Genomic DNA, 23612 nt, shown 5'->3' on the forward strand with positions numbered 1-23612 from the left:
GAGAGAGAGAGAGAGAGAGAGAGAGAGAGAGAGAGAGAGAGAGAGAGGAGAAGGAATAAAATAGAGAAAGAAAGAGCGAGCATTAATCTGCCCTTAAATCATCATTTAATTGCACATAAGGTGTTTTCTAATGTATTGTATATTATTGTTACAACAAATTAAATGGTTCATTTTTTATATAAGCTAAGTATTCTAATATATGACACCTAAATGAAAGTACTCTATCAAGTTGACCATTTTTTACTATAATGTATTTCTATAAATACTTACTTCTTCAAAAGCTAATCATTAAATTGCCTTTAAAACTATATGCCAATTAGAAATATATTCATCTGTACGGTTTAAAGCTGAGTATCTCTTTTAAGCTTCAAGATAAAAATCATCTGAGCATGATACAGAAACTGGGCTGAAATGAGTTCCTTATCATTTAGAAAACCAACTCTCTAATGTCAAAGAAATGGAAATTTAACCAGCTGTAGTTCAGTTAGCACCATGCCAATCATGGCAAGCGGGCACATCTCCATGTGAACGCTGCCAAAATCACTGTAGGATATTTCTAGTATTTCTGTACTCCATTTAGGAAATTTTGATATATTACATTCAAATTATACTTGATACTTCTGATACTCCCTTCTCTGTATAAATTTTCATCCAAGAAAAAGACCTCTTAACATACTTACAAAAAAAAAATTGTAAAGCTTGATCTTCTTCAGGACTTAAATTGATTAAGGAAAAAAAGAAAAGAAAATACAATGTGTCTGGAGACATGAGAGTTTTAGAACATTTTTGTTAAGCTCAAAAAAAAAAAATGTAAGAGATTCTAAAAGGGCACATGTCCTGTCTTTCCAAGAATTTAAATTGTGGATCTTAAAGTATAATCAAGGATGATCTTGGTTAGACTCCTTCAATCCAAAGTCTTAGGATTTGCCTAGAAAAAGAACAATGTGTAACCAAATCCTTTTAAAGAAGTGAACACATAATATTAGCCAAATATATGTCAGTTTTCATCAATAAATTCATTTTAACAAAACAAACAAACAAAAATATTTCACAAATAATCTACTCTGAGGATTTATAAAGTATAGAAATTTGTGTGACAGAGGTTCAGTTCAGGTGGTTTCTTCAGTGAAGAAAAGGCGTTTTATAAAGCTAAGAATGATGCAGAGTGAAAACTAGCATTAAAATATATTTACTGCTTTAGTTGTTCCTAGAAGAATGGGTTTTAGACAGACAGTAAGACCAGTGTTACTGGAATAGTTCTCTACTTGCAAACAGATACTGGTGAAGCTAAATATATGAGTCCCAATCAGGACTAGGAATCTCAGCCACTGAAAAATTGTTCGTTAATTCTGGGATCACAAAGTTTGTTTTATTTTTGTATCACAAACAATTTTAAAAAGTGATCGAAGAATTCTATGGTACTTTAATCCTATCAAAAGTTCTAAGAAGGAATTTAAGTCACATTTCAAGTAGAGTCTCTTAATATTAACAAAAAAGTATTGACAACCAGGCAATTTCCAATTTAACTATAAAGAGGAAGATGGCAAAAGAGCATTAGACTCTGAGCTTCTCCTCCTCTTGTGTCTACAAGGCATGAGATTGCCCATTGAGACTGGATGCCTCCCTATGGCAGTTGCAGAAATGACTGGAGATTTGCTGCATTCCATCCACATCAGCCCTCACTGTCAGCAGAAGTAGCACACGACAGTCGACAGCAGACTCTTAAATATTTACTATGTGACAGTAAAGAAAATGAGCAAAACACAGGAAAGAGGGACCACAGCAAATGTTAGCTATCCATGGTGTGTTAGTTCCTCCGGAGTTCATGTATGACAATAACTAGTTGTTTTGCATTTGTCTTGGTTGGGTTTTTGGTCAACTTGACACAAGTCAGTCATTTGGGAAGAGGAACTCCAAACTGACAAAATGCCTCCACTAAATTGGCCTGTAGACAAGTCTGTGAGGCATTTTCTTGGCTGAAGATTGATGTGGAAGGGGGTCCAGCCCTCTGGGGGTAATGCCATCCCTTAGCAGGTAGCCCTGTGTTATATAAAGCGGGGGTAATGCCATCCCTTAGCAGGTATCCCTGTGTTATATAAAGTCAGCAGGCTGGAGCAAACCATGAGGAACAAGACAGTAAGCAACATTCCTCTACAATCTCCATTTCAGTTCCTGCCTCTAGGTTCCTGAGTTGAGTTTGTGCCCTGATTTCCTTCAGTGATGGAGTGTATAACCTGACAATTGTACGATGAAATAACCCCCTCCCTACTCCTGCAAGTTGCTCATAGTTATTGTGTTTAATCCCAGCAATAGAAAGCTCACTGTGGGAGAACCCAAAAGAGTAAAGTGCAAACAGTGAAGACAAGAGGTGCAGCTCTGGGGATGGTCCTAAAGATGCCAGGATGTCAGCTCTGCCCTACAAGTCATAAAGAGCCAATGAGCAAGGTCAGCAGTGACACAGTCACCTGTATGTTTCCTAAAGTCTCACTTGAAACAGCTTCTAGGCTGAATGTATGAAAGAGAAGATAGACCAGTGCAGAACTCACCACATAATTCCAAAGCAATCATAAAAGGTTGAACTAGAAAAGTGATGCCAGCAAAAGGACACTTATGAGATCTTAGTGACTAAATATTGGGGTGGAAGGGGAATGGGAATTACCTATGATGTTACTTAGTAAATATTTACAGCATGCCTAAGTAGGTTGGCAATGTTTGTAAGTGGTATTTTAATCCAAACCTACTTAATACTTATGCAAAAAGGACTATGGGGTAGACATTATTAGGAGGTAAATTTTATGAGTGTTTAAAACAACAGACTATCAGCAAAGTTGCCCACAGCTATGCTATGGTTAAAACATAATTTTACCATGCACAGAAACTCAGATGTTATGCCATTAGCTACTGCAAGGTGCCAAGAGTGGAAGGAAGATTGAGAGGTGTGGTGCCAGTAAGAGAACTGGGCTGGGTGAGGAAGGTGAGAATAGTGGATGCCCTGACTCCCTAGTGGACACATTCACCAAACTGATGCGCGTAAGGATCTGACTCCCTAGAGTAGCAGTTCACAACCCATGCATCTCGATCCCTTTGAGGGCTGCAGTGCAGATATCCTGCACTTCAGACAATACATTACAATTCATAACAGCAGCAAAATTACACGCGTAAAATAGCAATGAAAATTATTTTATGGTTGCGGATCACCACAACATGCAGGACTATATTAAAGGGTCACAGCATTGGGAAGGTTGAGAACCACGGCTCTAGGGTAGAAGTCAGAGCTGGAGATCTAAGTTGGGTTTATTACCACAGACACAAAAATACAGATGAGCATGATTTGAGATCACTGTGAAAAGCATATTGAGAAGATGAGTGGAAAGGATGCTAAAAATCCTTTAGACAAGATACATGCAAAGGAAACAAAGATAACCTTGGGATAAACAAAAACAGCATCGGAAAATGGGAAGTATAATAAATGAAGAGAGAGGGAGGTGACAGAGAAAGCAAGGAGAGAAAGATTGAAATGACAATAGTTGTAGCCCTATTAAAGTCCTTAATAGCCTCTGAAATAAAAGGTCTTGATATTAAAGAATGGAGGAATATGTAGAATTGTGAGAAAACAGAGAGGCAGTAGGCAGGACTTGGCTTAGAAACAGAAACCTAAAAAATTAGTCACTTTTCAAAAGCAAGGCAGCCAGCCTCACTGGACACAAGGTAGCATTACAAGTTCTTCTGTGCATCGGTGCTTGCAGGATGCTCTGAAAGCAGGGTTACATGGTAGAAGAAATGCTTCCCCTGTTGTTTTTCTTGTCATTTGTGGAATATGAAAGTTTGGGAGAGGAGGGAGGGAGGGAAGAAGAACAGACAGAAGGGGAGCCCTGAGAAACAGAGGCATAAGAATGCAGGTTACAAAAAGAAGGAAGACCAAAGTGTGGATACTTCATTCCTTCTTAGAAGGGGGAACAAAATACCTATGGAAGGAGTTACAAAAACAAAGTGTGAAGCAGAGACTGAAGAAATGACCATCCAGAGACTGCCCCATCTTGAGATCCATCCCATAAACAACCACCAAAACCAGACACTATTATGGATGCCAACAAGAGCTTACTGACAGGAGCCTGATACAGCTGTCTCCTGAGGGGTTCTGCCAGTGCCTGACAAATACAGAAGTGGATGCTCACAGCCATCCATTAGACTGAGCACAGGGTCCCCAATGAAGGAGCTAGAGAATGTACTCAAGGAGCTGAAGAGGTTTGTAGCCCCATAGGAGGAACAACAATATGAACTAACCAGTACCCCCAGAGGTCCCTGGGATTAAACCACCAACCAAAGAAAACACGTGGTGGGACTCATGGCTCTAGCTGCATATGTAGCAGAGCATGGCCTCGTCGGTCATCAATGGGAGGCAAGGCCCTTGGTCCTGTGAAGGTTCTATGCCGCAGTATAGGAGACTGCCAGGGCCAGGAAGAGGGAGTGGGTGGGTTGGTGAGCAGGGGGGGGGGAAGGTGTAGGAGGGTTTCAGAAGGAAAACTAGGGAAGGGGATAACATTTGAAATGTAAATAAAGAAAATATCTAATTAAAAAAGATAATGGAAAAAAAGAATGCAGGTTAACAAGATTTCAGCAGAAGAGGAAAAAAAGTCATTAAAGGTTGTGGGGCACAGGAGCAAGTGCTCAGAGAGAAACCTGGGTGCCACCTGGGGGGCATCTTTGCATCTAAGCCCAGTGGATTGACAGGAAATCAAAGCCTAAAAGCCAGAGCCCAAATCAGTAAGCAAGAATGTGTGTTCTATGAACCCTTGGGGTCTCTAAGAGTCAAGAAATAAACAAGGTAATTTTTTTTACTTTAATAATTCTATACAATTATGTGGCTTTTTCAGGAGTAAGTTGGAGATAATATGGAAAGTATGGTTGATAAAAGAGCCAGTACTGTGAAAGCACTCTGCCCCACTACTCACCAGGGTATGCCTCATAGACTCACATTTACAGCCAACAAAAAGAAGCCCCGCCCGGCCCTTCCCCACCCAGCTTTATGGCCAGTCACTCCATAGATATATTGCTGCACTTTGACAAGTTATGAGCCTCTATATAAACCACATCCCACTGCACAAAGTTGCTTTTCTGATAAGGTCTGAGAGATGTCCTGTTTATAGATACACATTTAGAAGGTAGTTTGATACTGTGTCTATTTAAGAAAATAACAACCATAGCTTCATCTCTGGAGCCCATGAGCTCTACAACCTAGTTCTTGGCCAGATTTACAAGACCAGGAATCAACTTCCTCCTGCGGATAGGGCCTTAAATCTAATCAGAAAGTGGTTTTTGTTGTTGTTGTTGTTGTTTGGTTTTTTTGTTTTTTTGTTTTTTTGTTTTACCTCTATAACATTCATGCTACATATCTTGACAGACTGGTCATTATTATAGCTGGCAGGAGTCACAGCTGGGAAAAACTGATGATCACTTTTCTCCCCATAGCAACCTAAAGAGCACCTTCTGGTACTGTGAAAGCAAGACAGCAGAAAGGAAGTTCCCAGGGCAGTATCGGCTTGATTTTTCAAAGTCCTGTGACCAAAATGTGTGGTATCTTCAGTAAATGGAGTCTTGTCATCAAGTTACACTGAGTAATCAGGACTGATGTCAATAGCTTGCATTTTGGGGGGACTCTCTTATCCCCCTGTGCACCAACAATTGAAAGGGAGTATCAATGCATGAATAAAAGTTAATTTTATAAAATTTCCTCCATTGGAGACTGAGAAGATGTCTCAGCTAGTAGAAGCAATTGAGGACCTGAGTTCAAATCCTAGCACCCATATAAAAAAGCCCTGTGTGCACTATAACCCCAGCACCCAGAGCTTAGATATAGGAGGTTTGCTAGGACTTCCTGGCCTCCAGCATGGCTCAAAGTTTGGGGAAAGATTCCAAGTTTGGGGAAAGATTCTGTCTCAAGAGAATAAAGCAGAGTAATAGAAGAAGGACCCCAGCATCCTGTTCTGGTCCTTGCATAGTCACAGCTCCACATATACCATGTTTGCCTAAATTACATATATATACAGATATATGTGATGCCTAAAGATATGATATACAAACACACAAACATGCAGATATCCTGACCCTCGACATCCTGTGTGAGAAAACAGGAAGTACACATAGAACATATTGCCCATCACCAACCACAGAGGGTTGTCACTCACAAGTACTGGTGTGATTTGTCACAGCTGTAACAGGAACCATGTATTTCCCTCCCCCTGCCTCTCCCCCCCCCAGAGAACACTATTTTCATCTGAAGAATGACTGAAAGAAACAGATGTCTACACTTACTCGAAAAATATGTTTGGCTGGTATTTTCTTTAAAATGAAGAAGGTGAATTTATCACCTCAAGTATGACTGTAACTATTGATTATCTGTGAAGAGATTCTGGTTTCCCAACAAAATTGGAAAATAAAAAAAAAAATTGATAGTATCACAATAGTAGGAATTTCTCCAACATAGTTAGTGGTGGTATTAACAAGTATGAATAGCGATGAGTGGAACAGGGGATTTTGGCATTTGGAAAGTGATAGGATGCCATGAATAGCCTCAAATGACCATTTGGCATTATTATCAAGCCATGATTAAGTAGACTATTCACTCAAAATAGGAGACCAGCTCATGGGAGTGTGAGTACCACAAGATTTAAGAATTATTTATGTAGTTTCAAGTCCTATTACCCAGCTTCCCTTTAAGACATGAAGTTTGACTGAGTTTAGTACCAAAGGAAAATAGCCACAATTATTTATAAAAACCACTAAATTTTTCTCTTCTTTCCAACCACAAATCTAAGGCGAACATTCTTTACTTTTCTTCATATACTTCATTCACCTGTGTTGTGCCTGACTGAGATAGAACCTAACTGCCTACCTCTAATTCATATAGTTGAAAGAATGTCCCAGCCATATTGCCACTCTTCCTACTACGTATCTTTTTGCTGATCTTGGGGAAAAATTTGGGATGACATCCCTTAAAAATAAACAAAATTATTTGTTTTTCTGTGTCATATTTGTGTTGTCGACTTTGCTAAATTACTAAAGAAATGTGGTTTTCTAAACTTCTTAGTTTTAACTTCTAATGTGATAAATTATGATTTAATAAAAAACAAACAACCTACTGTAATAGGTAGTTTTCTCATTACTGCAACCAAGTACCTGGTAAGATGCAAAGTTAAAAAGGAAGGGTTTATTTGGACTTACAGTGTAAGGGAATATAGGCGTGGTATCAGGAGTGGCCATATTGCAACTGCAATGCAAAGCATTGAGTGGGAATGAATTGGTGCTTGGCTATAAAACCTCAGGGATACCCTCCCAGTAACCATTTCCTCTATCAACGCCTCACCCTCTAGAAGTTCTGCAGCATCAGCAGCTGAGGGCCAAAAGTTCTAACACTTGAGCTGTGTGGCATTTTTTACATTCAAGCCAAAACACCTGCATAAACAGAAGTTTTTGTGAATGCTAAATAATTTTTAAGTGAGACTGATAAGGAGTAACCACTGTTCAAGTATAAACTGATAGGAGACTCTACTGGGCTCATGACAAAACTATCTACAGCCAGAAAATAAAGAATACAACCCACTTTTTAAAATAAACTCCAGAATTTAAGAATTTAGCTTTTTATTTTTTTAAGCTCTAAACCAAGGAATCTTACTACATCTTATTGAAGGGTTGTACACCATTCCAGTAGTCTAAAAATAATATTGTATCAAAATTCAATTGTCTTCTAATTATCTATGCACATTCAAATGTTAATACTGGAATGTAGCTACAAAACACTTAACATGCTCTCCAGATGAAACACTGCATGGCCTTCTTTCTTTGAGTTGCTAACCACTGTAATTAGTCCATGTATAGTATTTATGACTCTGGTTCTCATTAATAGCTGTTAATCATGTGTTCCATTAACAGCCACTCTCTCAAACACAATCAGGACTGCACTCTGAAAATGAGTGTACATTGGTGGCAATTATACGAATACCTAAATCCAATAGACACTGAAATCCAAGAAAGAGGAGTGAATTTCAGGCCATTGCAGGATCTATCCAATATGGTGACTCAATGCATTTTTAAGCAAATCATTTCATGAAAATGTTTTATTATATAGGCTTGATAGCAACATTAAACCTTGACCAGTAGGTAATAAACTATTTTTGATTCAAACAAAACCACCAAGGTTTAGCAAGAAACATCGTGGAAAGGCAGATATTCCCACAGACAAAATACTAAGACTCTAGGAAATTAAAGTTTACGTGGTTAGAATCCAGGCTATATAAAGTATTTAGGGTTTCAGTTTGCTGAGACATTTTTGAATAGTCTGCTTCTTTTTGTGGGAGATTTAAGCTTCCATGAAGAGCTTCAGATCTCCCTGGAAAGAAATGGAGAAAACTAAGAAATAGCATAAGTTGAACTTTGGTCTTTGCAGTGTCTATTGAGTATTATAAAATTATTATTTCTGTGTAACTTTTCAATGTTTTCAAGGCTAACTTAATATTCATATTTAACAGATAAATTATATTTAGCTGTATTTTCTCAATGTATATATTGAATGGATAAGACATACAGAAAATAGGAAGATAGATAGATAGATAGATAGATAGATAGATAGATAGATAGATAGATAGATAGAGACATGAAATGATGTTCAGGAAATGTTTCATTCTAGGGTAATTGAAGGATGGTAATTACTCTCAGTAAAGCACACAAAAGAGCAATAGAAGGGAAATACTGATCTCAGATGAGAACACATGGTTGGACAAAATTCAGGTTTGTACTCTGAGAAGAAGACTGAGGTAAAGTAACATATTCAAACTCACACTGCGAGAGATTACAGGGCAATATCACAAAATGATCTGGTAGGAAAGGCGGCAGTAAGCACCACAAGTCAACCCGTCATTCACAAGAAGGGGGTAAAGATGGTTCTGTGTGTCCTGGGGAGAATGATGAACGCTGAGCACACATATTTCAGCTCAACCACATGAACTGACACACTTATTCCTAAGAGAATATATTTAAAGGTATTTTAGCAGCCTCTAGGAAACCTTATCTACATTATTGCTGAAATTATACCCTTTAATGCAAAAGGGTACAAATAATACTGAACGTTGGCCAAAAGTCTACAATAGTTTAGCTGCGAGTTATCTTTTCTCAGAATGAGTACCTAAAAGTAAAATTATGTGTTCCTTCTAAGCTTGCTTTCACACAGTCTGTGAGAATTCAGTTAAACTTTCTACAACCAAAAGGGTGCAGAGGTACTTATTTCCAGTATTTATAGTAAAACTATGGGTATGCACATGTGCATGCATATGCATACACAGTGTTGAGACGAAACCACACTACTGCTGAATTTAAGATTGTATTCCTTCGGAAGCACTTGTGAACTAAGACATGAGATCTAACATTTTTTTAAATGCATTCTTGCTCCTCAAGGATCTTGCTTAAGGCTACTTCACACTCAAAGGAGCTGTGGAATTTCTTTTGGATTCTCTATAGTAGGAAAAAAATTTTTTTTTCTGCTTGATTCAGTAACCTGCTCCCCAGAAGGTCGGGAGAATGGAAGAAGTGCAAAAGCTAAGGATAAAGCTTTCTTTCTAAGCGGGTCCAGAAGAGTGGACATGGCAGGGGTAGTGGGATCCTTAGTGGATTTTACAGGTTATCATTCCTCCTCCCTCACATCTCTGATGTGTTCTTATGCTTCTTCTTCACTAGGAAAAAAAAAAATCAGATACAAATAGACCTTCTAACCAAGAAGAAATTGAAGGAGTGGGGGCACATAAAACAGGCTTCTTTCACAAAATTTTTCTCTTTCAGAAAAAGACCATTGTTTCTTTGAACAGATTTGTGGGGGTTGATTTTTTGAGGAACTGAAGTTTTGTTTTTGTTTTTGTTTTGTTTTGTTTTGTTTTGTTTTTGCTTCAGATACGGGGGATTGGAGTAAAGGACAACAAATGCATGGTTGTTACAAAAAAACAAAAAACAAAAAACAAAAAACAAAAAAAAACTTAGCGTCTCTCTTCCTACCCTCTCTGCAACATCCCCGCTTCTGCTCCCCCTTACCCCATTTTACACTCATTTACAGGGAAGTGCACAGAGACAGAGGAGGCTGACTCTGAGTTGCTTTGCGCACAAACCACTCCTTCTCTCTCCTCCCTCCTCTCTAGCCTCTGGATCCCTCACAGCCCACGCTCCCTCCCTTCCACTCAGAGAGTGGCGCTTTGGGATGCTAAGGATGCGCCTCCGTGTACTTCTAAGGTGGGAGGGGGCTACAAGCAGAGGAGAATATCAGACGCTCAGACATTCCCTTCTGCCTGCCGCTCTTCTCTGGTTCCACTAGGGCTGGTCATTCTAAGAAACTGACAGAGCCTAGGGCAGCTGTGAGAAGAGGCTGGGGCGCGTGGAACCCGAAAACTCTGGGTGCTCTCAGTTACAGCCTACCGAGTCCGCAGCAGGCCTTCAGAACCATGGACAGCAGCGCCGGCCCCGGGAACATCAGCGACTGCTCTGAACCCGTAGCTCCTGCAAGTTGCTCCCCAGCACCTGGCTCCTGGCTCAACTTGTCCCACGTTGATGGCAACCAGTCAGACCTATGCGGTCCGAACCGCACCGGGCTTGGTGGGAGCGACAGCCTGTGCTCTCAAACCGGCAGCCCTTCCATGGTCACAGCCATCACCATCATGGCCCTCTATTCTATCGTGTGTGTAGTGGGCCTCTTCGGAAACTTCCTGGTCATGTATGTGATTGTAAGGTAAGGAATGTTCTGAATACCTAGTTCCGCAGGGGGGAAGGGGACAAAGCTCCCCCATGAGTGACAGAGGAGAACTAAACAGGGTACAAAGAGGGGGTGGTTTGAATAGAGCATTTGCTGTTTGTGTGTGAACTTTTACTTTTCTGGGTTTTGTTGATTGGTTGGTTTTCTTTTTCTCCCTCCCTTGAAAAGGCAGTGTTCAAAATTCCAAAGACAAGACGTTTCTTTGGCCAAAGCTACTAAGATGTGGTGGTGGGAGGCTCCATCTTAGATCCCCTTCTTATTCTAAGACAAGAGGGTCTTGGAAGCATGTCTTTCAGTCAATCCTCCCTCTGCACGAGCTGTAAAAATAGGGAGTTGTAAACAGGAGGGGAACCTAGTTTGCTTCTCCTAATTGAAAGACAGAGACTTCATAGTAGGTTAAAGAGATGAACTCGCTAACTATTTTAGACCTACTGGTTTAGGCTGGACCACAGTCCCACCACTTCTCCTATATTCTGGGAGCCTTCATCTTACTCTTCTTCCATCCCGATGCTGCCCCAGGTGGAGGAAGCTTTCCTGCCATCTCTCCTGGGCAGGGTAGCTTAGATGTAGCAAGTAAGCTGTTGTGATGTTTAGCCCAGTTCAGTACTTTCTTCCTGCAGTTCTGCTAAGGGAGCTCCAAGTGGGATCTGGAATTGCTGGGTAGCTCAGGGCATAACTATTTCTTCAGTGCTTGCAAACATGAGAAGCAACTAGGGAAGTTAAAAGCAGCAACGTTCAGGATGGTCTAGAGAGGAAAGTACCTCTATCTAGTGAAATTACTTTCAAAGAGTTTGAGGTCTGCTTTCTGTGGTTTCTGTTGTTTCAGATGAGTTCAGCAAAGATTGAAAGTGATACTGTGTTGGCTGAGTTACATCTTCAGATTCAGCCCGTTACTGTGAAGTACTTATCTATCCACTTCTGGTGAAGTAGATGGATATCCCGGCACTTTAAAATGGCTCCTGATTTGAGTCTTCTTCCCATTGGGGCTATGTGGCATCATGAGCTTGGCACTTCTATGTTTAGTTACAATAGTTGCTTCACCTATTCAGCACACATGTCGCAGGCTTCCACAGAGCGCTCGGAGTCCCTGAAAGATCATTTCCCTCATTATGCTTTTGTTCCCAAGGTACTGCAAATTGCTTGTCTGATTTCTTTAATTAATGATGGTTTAAAGTAAAGCTGATTTCTCTGGTCTTTGGGTGAAGGATGTGTCTCTGAGAAAAGAGCACCATCTATTGAAAGGAAGGCTAATAGCAGAAGGAAAAACACAGGCAGGGAATCAATACAGAAATGTAGGCTTTAAGACAGTTATTCTCTGTAATTCAAAACAGAGATTCAAATGAGAGATTCAGTCTCATCACACAGTAACAGCAGTAATTAAAAGATGGCTTTCGGTAAGGAAAATATGCTATTCATTGTTCCTGGTGGGGGGAGGTGGGTAAAAACAGAATCATAAAATGAGAGAACTGAAATGGTCTTAGGATTTTTCTATGCTAGACAATTGAACCAATACAAAGAAAATTGATTTTTTTTTTAACTGAGACAAGATATTTACTAGTTCACTGCCCATGGCTGTCACTGTGCTCACATAATTTTCTGTTTATTAGGATCTACATTGATGGTTTGAGTTCTTTTGCTAGATCAAGAGAGAAAGCTTGCTTTACAGTAGTGATACTAAATAACAAAACACCCCAAATTTATGCATGTGTTCTTGAGTTTAAAAGGTGTGAAACAATTGCCAAAGAATCCAGGAGCCTTTTCTCCTTATGCTCTCAGCACCTGCCTCCCTCCTTTTTATCCCCTCCAGCTTCTATTTTTCTCTAAAGAGTGCCAGTAGCACAGGAAGCAGCTGGAGCAGACATGGTTTGGTCTTTTCCCAGTGCTGAGTTGGTTCCTGGCCTGGTGGGTTCATTTTAAAAGCACTGCCTCTCACTTGTTCACTTGGAGACACATGGTGACACTGTCTCTCACTGAGAACATGGTATTGTGCCTTTTTTTTTCTCTGTACTGAAAGTTCTGACAAAAGCAGTTCTATTTGAAAGGTCAACCCAAACACCCACCTGTGGCAGATAAAGTGCTTAATTCCATGGGCAGATAACCTTCTGAGAATAAGAATGTGAAATAGAAAAAGAGGCAGTTCAATGACACATGAAGTGCTGGTCAAGTGTCTGTGGGTTGAAGACTCTGTGCCTAGGTAGCTGAGCTCATTTAATTTACTGTCTGTAATTTTCAGTGTCCCAGATCCTCTCAGGAACTGTGTGACTCTTTTACAAAAGAAAAGTATGAGCCCATGAAGTAATAAAAGGAGCTCACTTACATCTACTCCCTAAAACAACAAATATGATTAAGTAGTTCATGAGCTAGATGAAGGTAGTATCGTCCAGATTAGCTTAGCATCCTGAGTGAATCACAGATGACTATAATAACAACAGCAACAAAAATAACTGTAGTGCCCATGATGTTATTAATGTCTCTTTTTTTTTCTCAGGACCATCTTCATTACCCCTTACACAACACCATAAATGAGCCATCCTTAAGTAGGATTCTTATAAAGTTCTGTTCTTAGGAATGTAAGAAAAGACAAAGGATTCTGTCCTGGATGAAAGATGTGAAATACAAACATGGTTCCATAGAAATATCATAGTTAACCATCACCTAAGAAGACCTTTGGTTTTAAAAGTGGGAAAGAAATGCTTTGTTCATGAGTATCATCTGCTTCAAAGAGTATTGTGGTAGAGTAGTGTTGATACCAGCAATCCACAGTTCTTATGCGCATAAGTATAAATACAACTCTACAGCTTTGAATTGAGGTCAGATTGCCACTGTCGCCATGGGAATAAACAGGCAAAATGAAATGCATACAGGGGTTCTCATCATTTGTCATGGCATACTCTGCAAAGTCTCCATGACTACCACAATATTGCTGTGAGCCTCTGGTTGAAACACGGTCATCAACTAATTGATATATAAACCTGATCCATATGTGTTTCTTTTTATGGATGTCCTATTTAATATACATTAAAGACTAATTCCCACTGAACTCAAAGCCTACCATACACATCCGAAGTCATGCTTACATAAAGTCTAGCATACTTTCCATACAAGGCACTTAACAGCTTCCTTGTGTGTTGGATACTAGAAAGCATTTTGTCACTATACACGAGGGCGTTTTAAACAGCAAAGTTGCTGGGGTTGGTGCAGCCTAGGGAGGTCTCAGAGACCATTATGACACCTCTATCTAATGTTTTCTACTTCTTTCATGATGAAAGGAATAATTCACGGATGCGAGGAAAAGGCAGAGACGTAGGAGGAAATTCTCTTGCAGAGCCAAAGTATCCCACAAGAGAAAGTGAAGGCTCCTCAGGAGAATGTAGAATACCAGGTATTTTGGACAGCTCTGTCCTTTAGGCAAGCATTTATAGAGGAGAGAATTATTCATGAATTAAGGTGAAGAATTACAGATAAGGGGTGGGATATTCCTGAAATAGGGTTTATTACACTTTTCTATCATTACATGGAGTTTGGAAGATGTATCATAACCTCAGAGGTATGATGCGAACCACCAGTTCTGGAAAACTAACAATAAGGTAACATACTGAAGCACAACACAGTTCCTGGGGAACTTGGTCAGTTGCGTTCTTTCCAGCCAGTTTGGGTAGTCTTGGCTTTTACTGTTTGAGCAATCCCATCATGCTCAGCTGTATCACAGTTCTGTGGTTGCTTGCCTCCAGCCCCCATGCCGTGTGCCTCTCTTTTCCTTCTACACAGCTAGCCTACTTCAGGTTCCTAAAGAAAACCTACAAAGAAGCATGAGAGGCAACTCTAGCTTTCAGAAGGGATGCTAGTTCACAGTATGAGAGGCTAGAGGCAGAACATCACTCTGTTTGGAGCCCTCTGAGAATTTACAAACAGAACCTTTCAAGTAATTCACAGCTGTCTACGAACCCACACAAGCACTAGAGTGGATTCCAAGGCCCACAAGTACATATTAGAACCAAATAATTTCAGTGAAGTAGTCTCTACAGTTTCCTCCTAGAGTAAGGATTGGTGGAATATACAGCAATCTTCAAGGAAACTGTGTCAACTCTTGGTATCCAAAGAGGATTTGACCTTAGGACTCCTGTAAAGTTCAGATACCCCAAGCCTTTGTGTTAAATGATCCAATATTTCCCTTTAACTTTAATATCTTAAATCATCTGCTGATTGCATATAAACCTAAATATAATAGAAATGTTGTGCAAAAAGATGGCATGCTGCACTCTTTAGGGGAAGAACAAGAAGTCTATGTGTTGAGTGCAGTGCTATAAAATCTCCCAAATACTTTTGAACTGCAATTGCTTAAGTCTACAGACACAGGATTCTCTGATACTCAGAACCTCCTCAAATAGTACAATCAAGACGTTCAGCTGTGTATTACATGCAGCAGCAAGCTCACCACAAAAATGGAGTGGTATGAAAGCAAGGCAAACTCCCATAATTCCCTCATCGCTTCGGCACCAGATAGCTAGGTGCACCACAAACATTCAAAAAAGAGACATGGCTTATTTTATTTTGTATATTGGAGTAAAACTATCAAAATTAACTTGGTTTCCATATATTTTTAAAGACAGTGAGTTAAGTAAAATTAGAATTGTGTGAGACAGAAACATGAAATGTCTGGGAGCATAATTTAGGATTCTGTTCCATTATCTGGGGTCACACCCTTCATTACCAATGAAGTTCTAAAATGGAGGAGAAATTACCTAATAAATAGTAACTAGCCTATAGATACACCATCACAATGATTTCATAACTACATTTAGCACATTTTAGAAGCCATTTTAAGCAACAAAATCTTTGTTCTAATTTTTAATAGTGCATTTATCAAGGCTCTACCTGCAACTTAATGGCTCTAGATCTATAAGTCTGCCTGTTCTCTGCAACAGTGATGGTGATGGGCATGCACATTCAGCTACATATTCAATCTGGAACATTAAAGTCTACATTAATACCCTAAATGTTTTCATTAGACACAATAAAATGTGAGTTTAAACTGCTCCAAGGTAAGGATCACCTCATTTTGGAGCACGCAATTGCCCATCCTGCCCATGGGATGAAGAGCAGAGAGCCAGCACTTGTCCAGCACTTCTCATAAAAGGAGAGAAAGTACATGTTTTCTTTCTACAACCAGATAATCCCTGTTCTAATTACTCAACTCTGTCATACCTTAGAAGAGGCTATAGACATTATGGAAATAAATGGTAACGATTCTGTCTCATTTAAACTTTAAATAGACACTAAATTTGAACTTCCATATTGGGTTCCCATGCTTTGAAATATTTTTCTTTCGATGTCTGTCAACCACTTAAATATCACAAAATCATCCTCTGCTCACAAATCATAGGAAGAAGTGGTTGACTAGATTTGGCCCACAAGATCTTCTTGGTCAAAGGCTGGAAAGGAGGAATGAAAATTTCTATTTATGCAGTGGTCAAGTTCATAATAATTATAGACAGAATTTTGTTGAAATAACATTTTTTCAAGCTCAGAAAATAACAATAAATATATGTAACAACACATTTACTACAGATGGGTCTGACAGACAGCTCTGCCTTTTCTGAACTGATGTTAATGTTGGTTCTAGTAGGAGCCACATGGGATTGCCTCTGTATCTCCCCAGACTTCCATCTCTCCATTGGTCCAAATGACTCCCGGCATTCCTGACCACCTTTAGCCAATGATTAAAGGCAAGTGCTAAGAAAAGAAGATTTCTAAAGAATTCCCTCTCTTAAATGCTCTTTGTACTCATTTTGATTGCAGGCCATTTTTTAGGCTTTTGCACAGTGTTTTCACCCTGAACCACTTGCAGGCTTTGGGGAATGACTGATACTGTCATCTGGGGATTCATATTAACTTCTTAGCACATATAAAATCTGTCCTCAAAGCTCTCTGGGCCTGCATACCAGCCACACTGAACCCACCATGTACAGCCAGAAAAAGATGTCGTTCAGGGTTCTTACAAGTGGTTTATTTCATTCTTGATGGATATGGAAGCCTTGCTTCCCTTGGTTTTTGCATAGATTGTTCGTGCATAAAATGAGTCTTGTTGTGATCCTTTCCTCTCTGCATGTCAATCATATACCCCTTGCCCTCTTCTGTTTCTTTATCACACCCACTGATTTCCTTCTTCCTAACTAGTACTTCTGCCTAACTAGTATCTCTCTCATGCTTTATTTTATAATGAACCATCTGATTTTGTTTGTGTTGCTTACACAAGCATTGGCAATGCTTAAGTGGCTACTCCACTGGAAAAGATGTCTCTCCATCCATCATTAATCAATAATTGGTTTTAGATCTTCAGGGATGGGTAGGGCCCCATGATCCTATTGACATCTTTATGATACTTAAAACACAAAGACTGATCGGTTTTATCTTTGTTCTCTCTCTCTCTCTCTCTCTCTCTCTCTCTCTCTCTCTCTCTCTCTCTCTCTCTCTCTCTCTCTCTCTCTCTCTCTCTCTCTCATAACACAGTTGTATTTTGAACATTTGTTTGCCTTAACTTTCAAATGCTGTTTTGAAACCTGTCACCTCCTTTAGTTCAGTCGGTCCAGCTGGCTAAGAGAAGCCCCAGGTGTCTGGAGGCTGTGGATGATTCTTGACTTCTGTCCATGATTTTTTTTTTTCACTGACTTCGTGTACAGTGTTTGAGATCCCCTTCCTACTTAATTCCATACCTTGACAATTTCACCCATCCACATATAAATGACATGAGTGATCCTTCAGTCAGCTGTACCCAGCAAACACCTCTTTGTGGACACAACAGTACTTTAGCTTACACAGATGACCACCAGGCTGAAATCTGCACAGAGACCCATGTTTCAATAGATTTGTGGCTGGGTGACATATAGAGTCCACTAGAAACAAATTCTCTTTCTCAAGTGTTCTTGGGTGAGAACTGGGTCTAAGTTCTAGCAAGGAATCCTGTCTATATAAAAAAGGATAATAAATTTTGATTTTTCCTTGTATCTAACCATGGAATGTCACAGCCATTGCACAAAACCTTATAATGCTATTAAGCACATGGAAGAAGCTTTCCAGGTCTTCTATAAACACGGTTCTTGCTCATGGTTTCAAATTAACATTACCTAAGAACTTCTTTTTTAAAAGAAGCTGAAATGGGAGAAAAACAAAGATGAAAGAGAGAGGGGAGAGAGAGAGAAAAGGAGGAGAGGCCACTGTCCACAATCTCTAAAAACTGGTTCTGGGAACAGACATTTAGAAAGCTCTCCCATGCTTCTAATGTTCATCAACATTCTTGCAACTCCAGTCTGGCCCACCATGCTGATCTTTCGAAGAGAAACTAAGGCCTGTTATAAGGAAATATAAAAGAGCTGAACTCTGGGAGGGGGTATAGACTGCACCTAGTAAATTGGCTTCCATGGGAGCTGAATTCCTCCTTGTTTTAATGTTTTCCTTAAATGTGGCCTTGAAGTTCTCTTCAAAACAGACATGGTAGATAGAGAGCTAAACCAAGAGCAAAGAGAAAGGTTTGAATCTCTGCCCATTGTAAAATGTTCATGCCAATTACCCAAATTACTTGACTCTTATTAGTTAGTGCTTTGTTAAGAACACTAACCATGCTCACACTAAAGTCTCACAGGGATTTCAGATCTAAGTTGGATACTATAGTAAAAAAAATCTTTGCTTACTCTGAAGTGTTCTACAAGAGAGAAAAGATTGCTTGATTGCTTCCAAATTATTTCACACTTCAACCCACAGGACACAGGCCAGCAGCAACAGCAGCAGCACAACAGCATGCACTCAGAGCTTTTACTTGTCCTAGATTGTGATTTTTATCCATTCAAATAAGTTTGTCTGTAGATTATCTGTTTAGCCAATAGAAGCAAAGCAAAGGATCATGCGGGTACCACTGTGATCAGTCTTCTTGCCCTTCATATTTACTGTTTCTCAAGGCATTGGGTCACTCCAAACCCATCTTGCTGGGGAGAAAAAATTCTGCAGATAGATAATGCATTTGTTTCATACCGCCTAATAAATTCAGAAGGTAGGGGAACTACAAACCAAAATTTTGAACAAAATATGTCATGAATTCAAAGCCAGCTTGGGTTCCATGACGACGTCCAGGCCAGATTGAGAAATTGTTTCCAAAAATATCAATCTAAGGTTAGATAATTTGATATTTACATATTTCACTTTTAAATTTGTATGGTAATAAAAGGTGGGTCCTGATAATATAAAATGAAATTTTATAACCAAATGAGAGCTCATCTGAGTCAGAAAAAAAATATTTATATCCACAGCTTTGCTGGCACTTTAGCTTTGGAAATTTAGGCATTTAGAACTCCATCCTACTGAAAGATCATCATTTGACTTTTGTTGAGTCTGACCTTCTAGTCAGTCAAATAAGACAATGTCAATTAACTGACAAAATCAAGGCAGCAAACTCTACAAAGAAAGCAAGTGTTGGGTGCAGTGTGGGATAACACCCTTGAAGCATACTGTGCCTTCTCAAAACTAAGACTGTAGAAAGGAGGTCAGAAAACAGAAGGGACAGCTTTCTTTGTTTTTTCAACATTCTTCCACTGAGATCCTGGGTTCCGTGCCAGGTTGAACTTTCTGTGGGGGAAGATTAAATGTTAATTGGAAAGTGTTGCCAGCAGTACAACCTGAACATCAGCACCTGATTGTGCTTGCCAAGAAGAAAAAAAGGAAATTATTACTGATGTTATTTCATTCTTATTCATCCCCCATCGGCTCTGGAAAGAAAAGCACACAGATTGAGTGAAATTAAACATCAGTTTGCCTCTGATGATGGTCAAAATTTGCTAAAATTAGTGACTGTATTAAAAGCAGACAGCGCTAAAAAAGAACTTTGTTATATTTTTTATTTCTTCTGATGAACACACAATATCAATTAACCCTTTGTAATATGAATCATATATCTGAGGACTAAAGTTGGCATCTTAATGGAGTTCTCACAAAAGGTAAGTATGATCAGGGAAGAAAATGTTAGGTTTAGGACTCTTCTGTAGCCCAGACTTGCTCCAAATACTCCTTAGAGTTTGAGACTCTAAAGACCTCCTGGTCCTCCTGACTCCCTTTCCCACACACTGCTATTACTCCTGTGGGAGCCACACAGGTAGAAGTTGTTTACCCAACTGTGGTGATTTAAATAAGACTGCCCCACCATAGGCTCAGACATTTGAATACCTTTTCCCTAGTTGATTGCACTCTTCAGGTAAATTTAAAAGATGTGGTCTTTGTGAAGAAACTATCATGGAGAGCAGGCTTTACAGTTCAAAACCTGCTTTGAGCCATCCTTCCACTCCTCTCCGGTACATGTTTGTGGTCTGAGATGAGAGCTCTCAACATTCTGCATTAGTTTCTATGCCTGCTACTTCCCCACAATGATCACACTGGAACCAGAAGCCCCTACACCCCCACCCCGTAAACCCTTCCTTTTATAAGTTGCCTTGGTCATGGTGTTTAACCACAGCAACAGAAAAGCAACTGACACACCGAGTGATGTTAAAGAATATTAAACATAGTTGATGCTTGTTGAGTTCTAACTATGAACATAGTGTTCTCTTTGATGGGCCAGATTTTGGTCCCAGTGGCCAAATTAGATAGCAACCTTCTTTTTCTCAAAAGCGCAGTCTAAGGGAGAAGATAAATAAACCCTTTTACCAGCAATGCTCATTCAGCAACATAGAAGTTCCAAATAATAGCAAGTGTGGGAAAGAAAGAACATGCCCTTGCTTTCAAACACCTTCAAAGTGTATTTGACCTAAAGACATGTCTTCTAATATAGTAAAATCACTCTGACTCTGGTAAGATGATGAAACCAATATCCTCCAGTGAACTTGTTACATTTTTTCCCCCATGGAGTTTTTGATGCTAAATTTATACACAAAATAAAATGAATTGATCAGCATTCTAGTTGAAACAGACAGCTATAGAACTGAAGAACTAAAAGATTTTAGAATGACAATTGCTCAAAGAAGCCCTTTGGAAACCTGAACATCAGCACCTGATTAAACCAATCATAGGTCAGGATACATATTATCTTTAGCACACATGAGTAACATCTGGAAAACATGTTAGGGCAATAAAAAGTAGTGCTTTATAGTAAATATAAGGTCATCATAAATACAAGCCCAGGAAAAGAAGCATTAATAAAATGGAACACATGATCCCCAGAGATCTGTCCTCCAAAACAGTGTCCCCCTCATTAAAACTGAATCCCATGGGAAGCCATCATCATCGGTGTCGTCATCGTCGTCATCATCATCATTGTCTCCATAATTAGCGTTTTTTGAACATTACTATATCCTAGGTTCCCTACTACCAATCCTAAATTACACCACTGTTCTAAACATTCCCAGCCTTGTATTAACCGATTCAGGAAAGTACTAACGTTTTCCAACCTTCACATATGATAAACTTATTTAAGCCTGATTTATCTGGCAAAAAAAAAAAGAAAAGAAAAGAAAAGAAAAAAACTAATATTTGAGCAAAAATCTCTATGACACTTAACTTTTCAGCCTTTAAAACTGCACTTTCCATTGCATTAAGGATGGATGCGTGAGCCAGTTGTTGAGGACTCATTTGGATGACTGCCTGGCGTACTCTCTTCATTTCTATGTTTTCCCAGAATCTGTCTAAGACTGTGACATTACTGGTAGACCCTACCTCAGTGGAGTCAGAATGAAGGAAATAGGAGACCTGGCTCCTTACAAGGTCTGTGTCTGCAGGTATCCTTTATGAGACACTGTGACATTCTTAGTGTCATTTTATCTCAGGCTAACTGGGTCTTGTTCTCTGTGTCTGTCTTTGAGCTTGGGAAAATAGACTCCATTAATTATTTGTAGACTTGTACTGGCAAAAGCTCAGTTATGATCTGAAGTTATGATACTCCCACACACTATTGCCACCAGCAGTTCATATCTGTGACCAGCTTAGCTAATACTCATGTCAATAAATTATGAGCCGGAGACAGTTGCTGTACCAGGCTCACCTTTGTATATCTATTATTATTAGCCAAGAGCCATGGCTTTTACGTAGTTCCATTTAAGTCCCTATCTCTCTGTCTGTTTCATTCTCTCTCTCTCTCTCTCTCTCTCTCTCTCTCTCTCTCTCTCTCTCTCTCTCTCTCTCTCTCTCTCTCTCTCTCTCTCTCTCTCTCTCTCTCTCTCACACACACACACACACACACACACACACACACACACACACACACACACACACAAAACTTTCCACTTTCAGATTTAAAACATAATAGGCCATGGGATATAAGACAGCTGAACCATTTTAGTACTCTAATTTACTATACTATTGTATTAAATCTTATAAAGTTTATTTTAAAATAAAAACTTGTAAATAAATAAAATATCATATATCAAAATTAACCAGACATTATATTGATAAATTTGCTAACCTAATGGTAACCTAAAGCCTATACAACAAAATAATTTCTACATAGTTAGAATTGGCATTACAGATGGAGGATGTATAACTTCACATTCAAGTTTACATCTTACTATCAAATGTGTTTTATGTAACTAACTACCCAACCCACATCCCCAAAAGAGCTAGAACTGGGGTACCAGGTAGCTTAATCCCCAGTTCCACTACTTGGACCTGTGACCTGCATCCAGTCCTTCCTCTTCTCAGTATAGTTAGCCTTTCTTGTTCTTTTTTATTCATATCAAAGTGTGTCTACTCCTTTGCATATATATACATCATTGGCCAGATTATATTATGTTAACGTTGCAATCATTTTTTAACCCTTTGCTTTTCCATGTCCTGTTTCTGGTTTGTGAAGATCACAGCGCTAGGTTGAGGCTAAACCTCAATGGAAGGAAGCTTAGCAGGCAACTCTGAGTCCCGGGGTTCAATTCCTGGCAGTATCGAGAAAAAGATAGAAATGAAAAGAATGGAACAGAAAAATGTTTAGGGTGCTGTTCCTTGGCAACTAATGACTAAAACGAAACTGGGAACTCTCTAAAGTAAAATTCTTGGGGCTGGAGAGATGGCTTGGTGGTACAGGGCACATACAGCTCTGAGGACCCAAGCTGGGCTCCCAGCACCCATGTTGAACAGCTCACAACCACCTATAATTACAGGTCTAGAATATCTGATGTATTAGACCTCTGTAGGCCTTCCCTTATTCACATGTACCCGCCCACACACAGATATATATCCATACACATAATTAAGAGCAAGAAAACAAATATTCTATAAATATTTTAAAGGTAAAATTATTGTAAAAGGAGCTCTCATGGTTTGGTTTGGAAAGATTCCACATTTATATTGAAAGAAAGATGCTGATCAATGGAGGCTTGGCCTTTTCATTCTCCCAATTTGCTGTGCAAAGATACTCATGGAGCGGATCTGCAAAAGCCACAGTGACTAACACAGGTTGAATCTGGAAAAGTCAAATCCGCAAGTATTGAAGAGGAGGAGGAGGAAGAGGAGGAGGAGGAAAGCAAGAGAGAGAGAGAGAGAGAGAGAGAGAGAGAGAGAGAGAGAGAGAGAGAAGCCTACTCTGATGAAGAGCAGCAACTTCATTCCAGGATTTTGACTAAAGCATCCACCTAATTAAATAAAAAGATAAGCCGTTCTACCCTGTGTCTGCATCTCCCAACTGAAACAGCAGATGAGGAGACTCTGAGAAGGTCATCTTCCATCAGTACTAAGTCCAGGTCACAGGCATGCTTGTGTGGGCCTAGGTACAGGAAGCAGATGCAAAGACTATAACAAGTCCCCATTTTACTCTTGCTTCTATCTAGAACTCTCCTCCTCCTCCTCCTCCTCCTCCTCCTCC

At 39.6% G+C, this 23612-nt stretch overlaps 1 protein-coding gene across 6 annotated transcripts in view; it reads left to right on the top strand.

The window, feature by feature from the left end:
- Oprm1 (opioid receptor mu 1) overlaps nucleotides 1–23612 on the top strand; it is an 81930-nt gene that overhangs the window by 12846 nt on the left and 45472 nt on the right. For 4 of the 6 annotated variants that reach the window (XM_021220893.2, XM_021220892.1, XM_021220895.1 and 1 more), the window contains one exon: nucleotides 10179–10762. In XM_021220893.2, coding sequence (XP_021076552.1) covers nucleotides 10479–10762 — 284 coding nt within the window. In that variant the 5' untranslated portion in view covers nucleotides 10179–10478. Of the gene's footprint in view, nucleotides 1–10178; nucleotides 10763–12593; nucleotides 12689–23612 lie in introns of those variants that run through there. The other 2 variants (XM_021220898.2, XM_021220897.2) reach the window with 2 other exon arrangements.

This window comes from Mus pahari, chromosome 21, assembly GCF_900095145.1.
Source record: "Mus pahari chromosome 21, PAHARI_EIJ_v1.1, whole genome shotgun sequence".
NCBI lineage: Eukaryota > Metazoa > Chordata > Mammalia > Rodentia > Muridae > Mus > Mus pahari.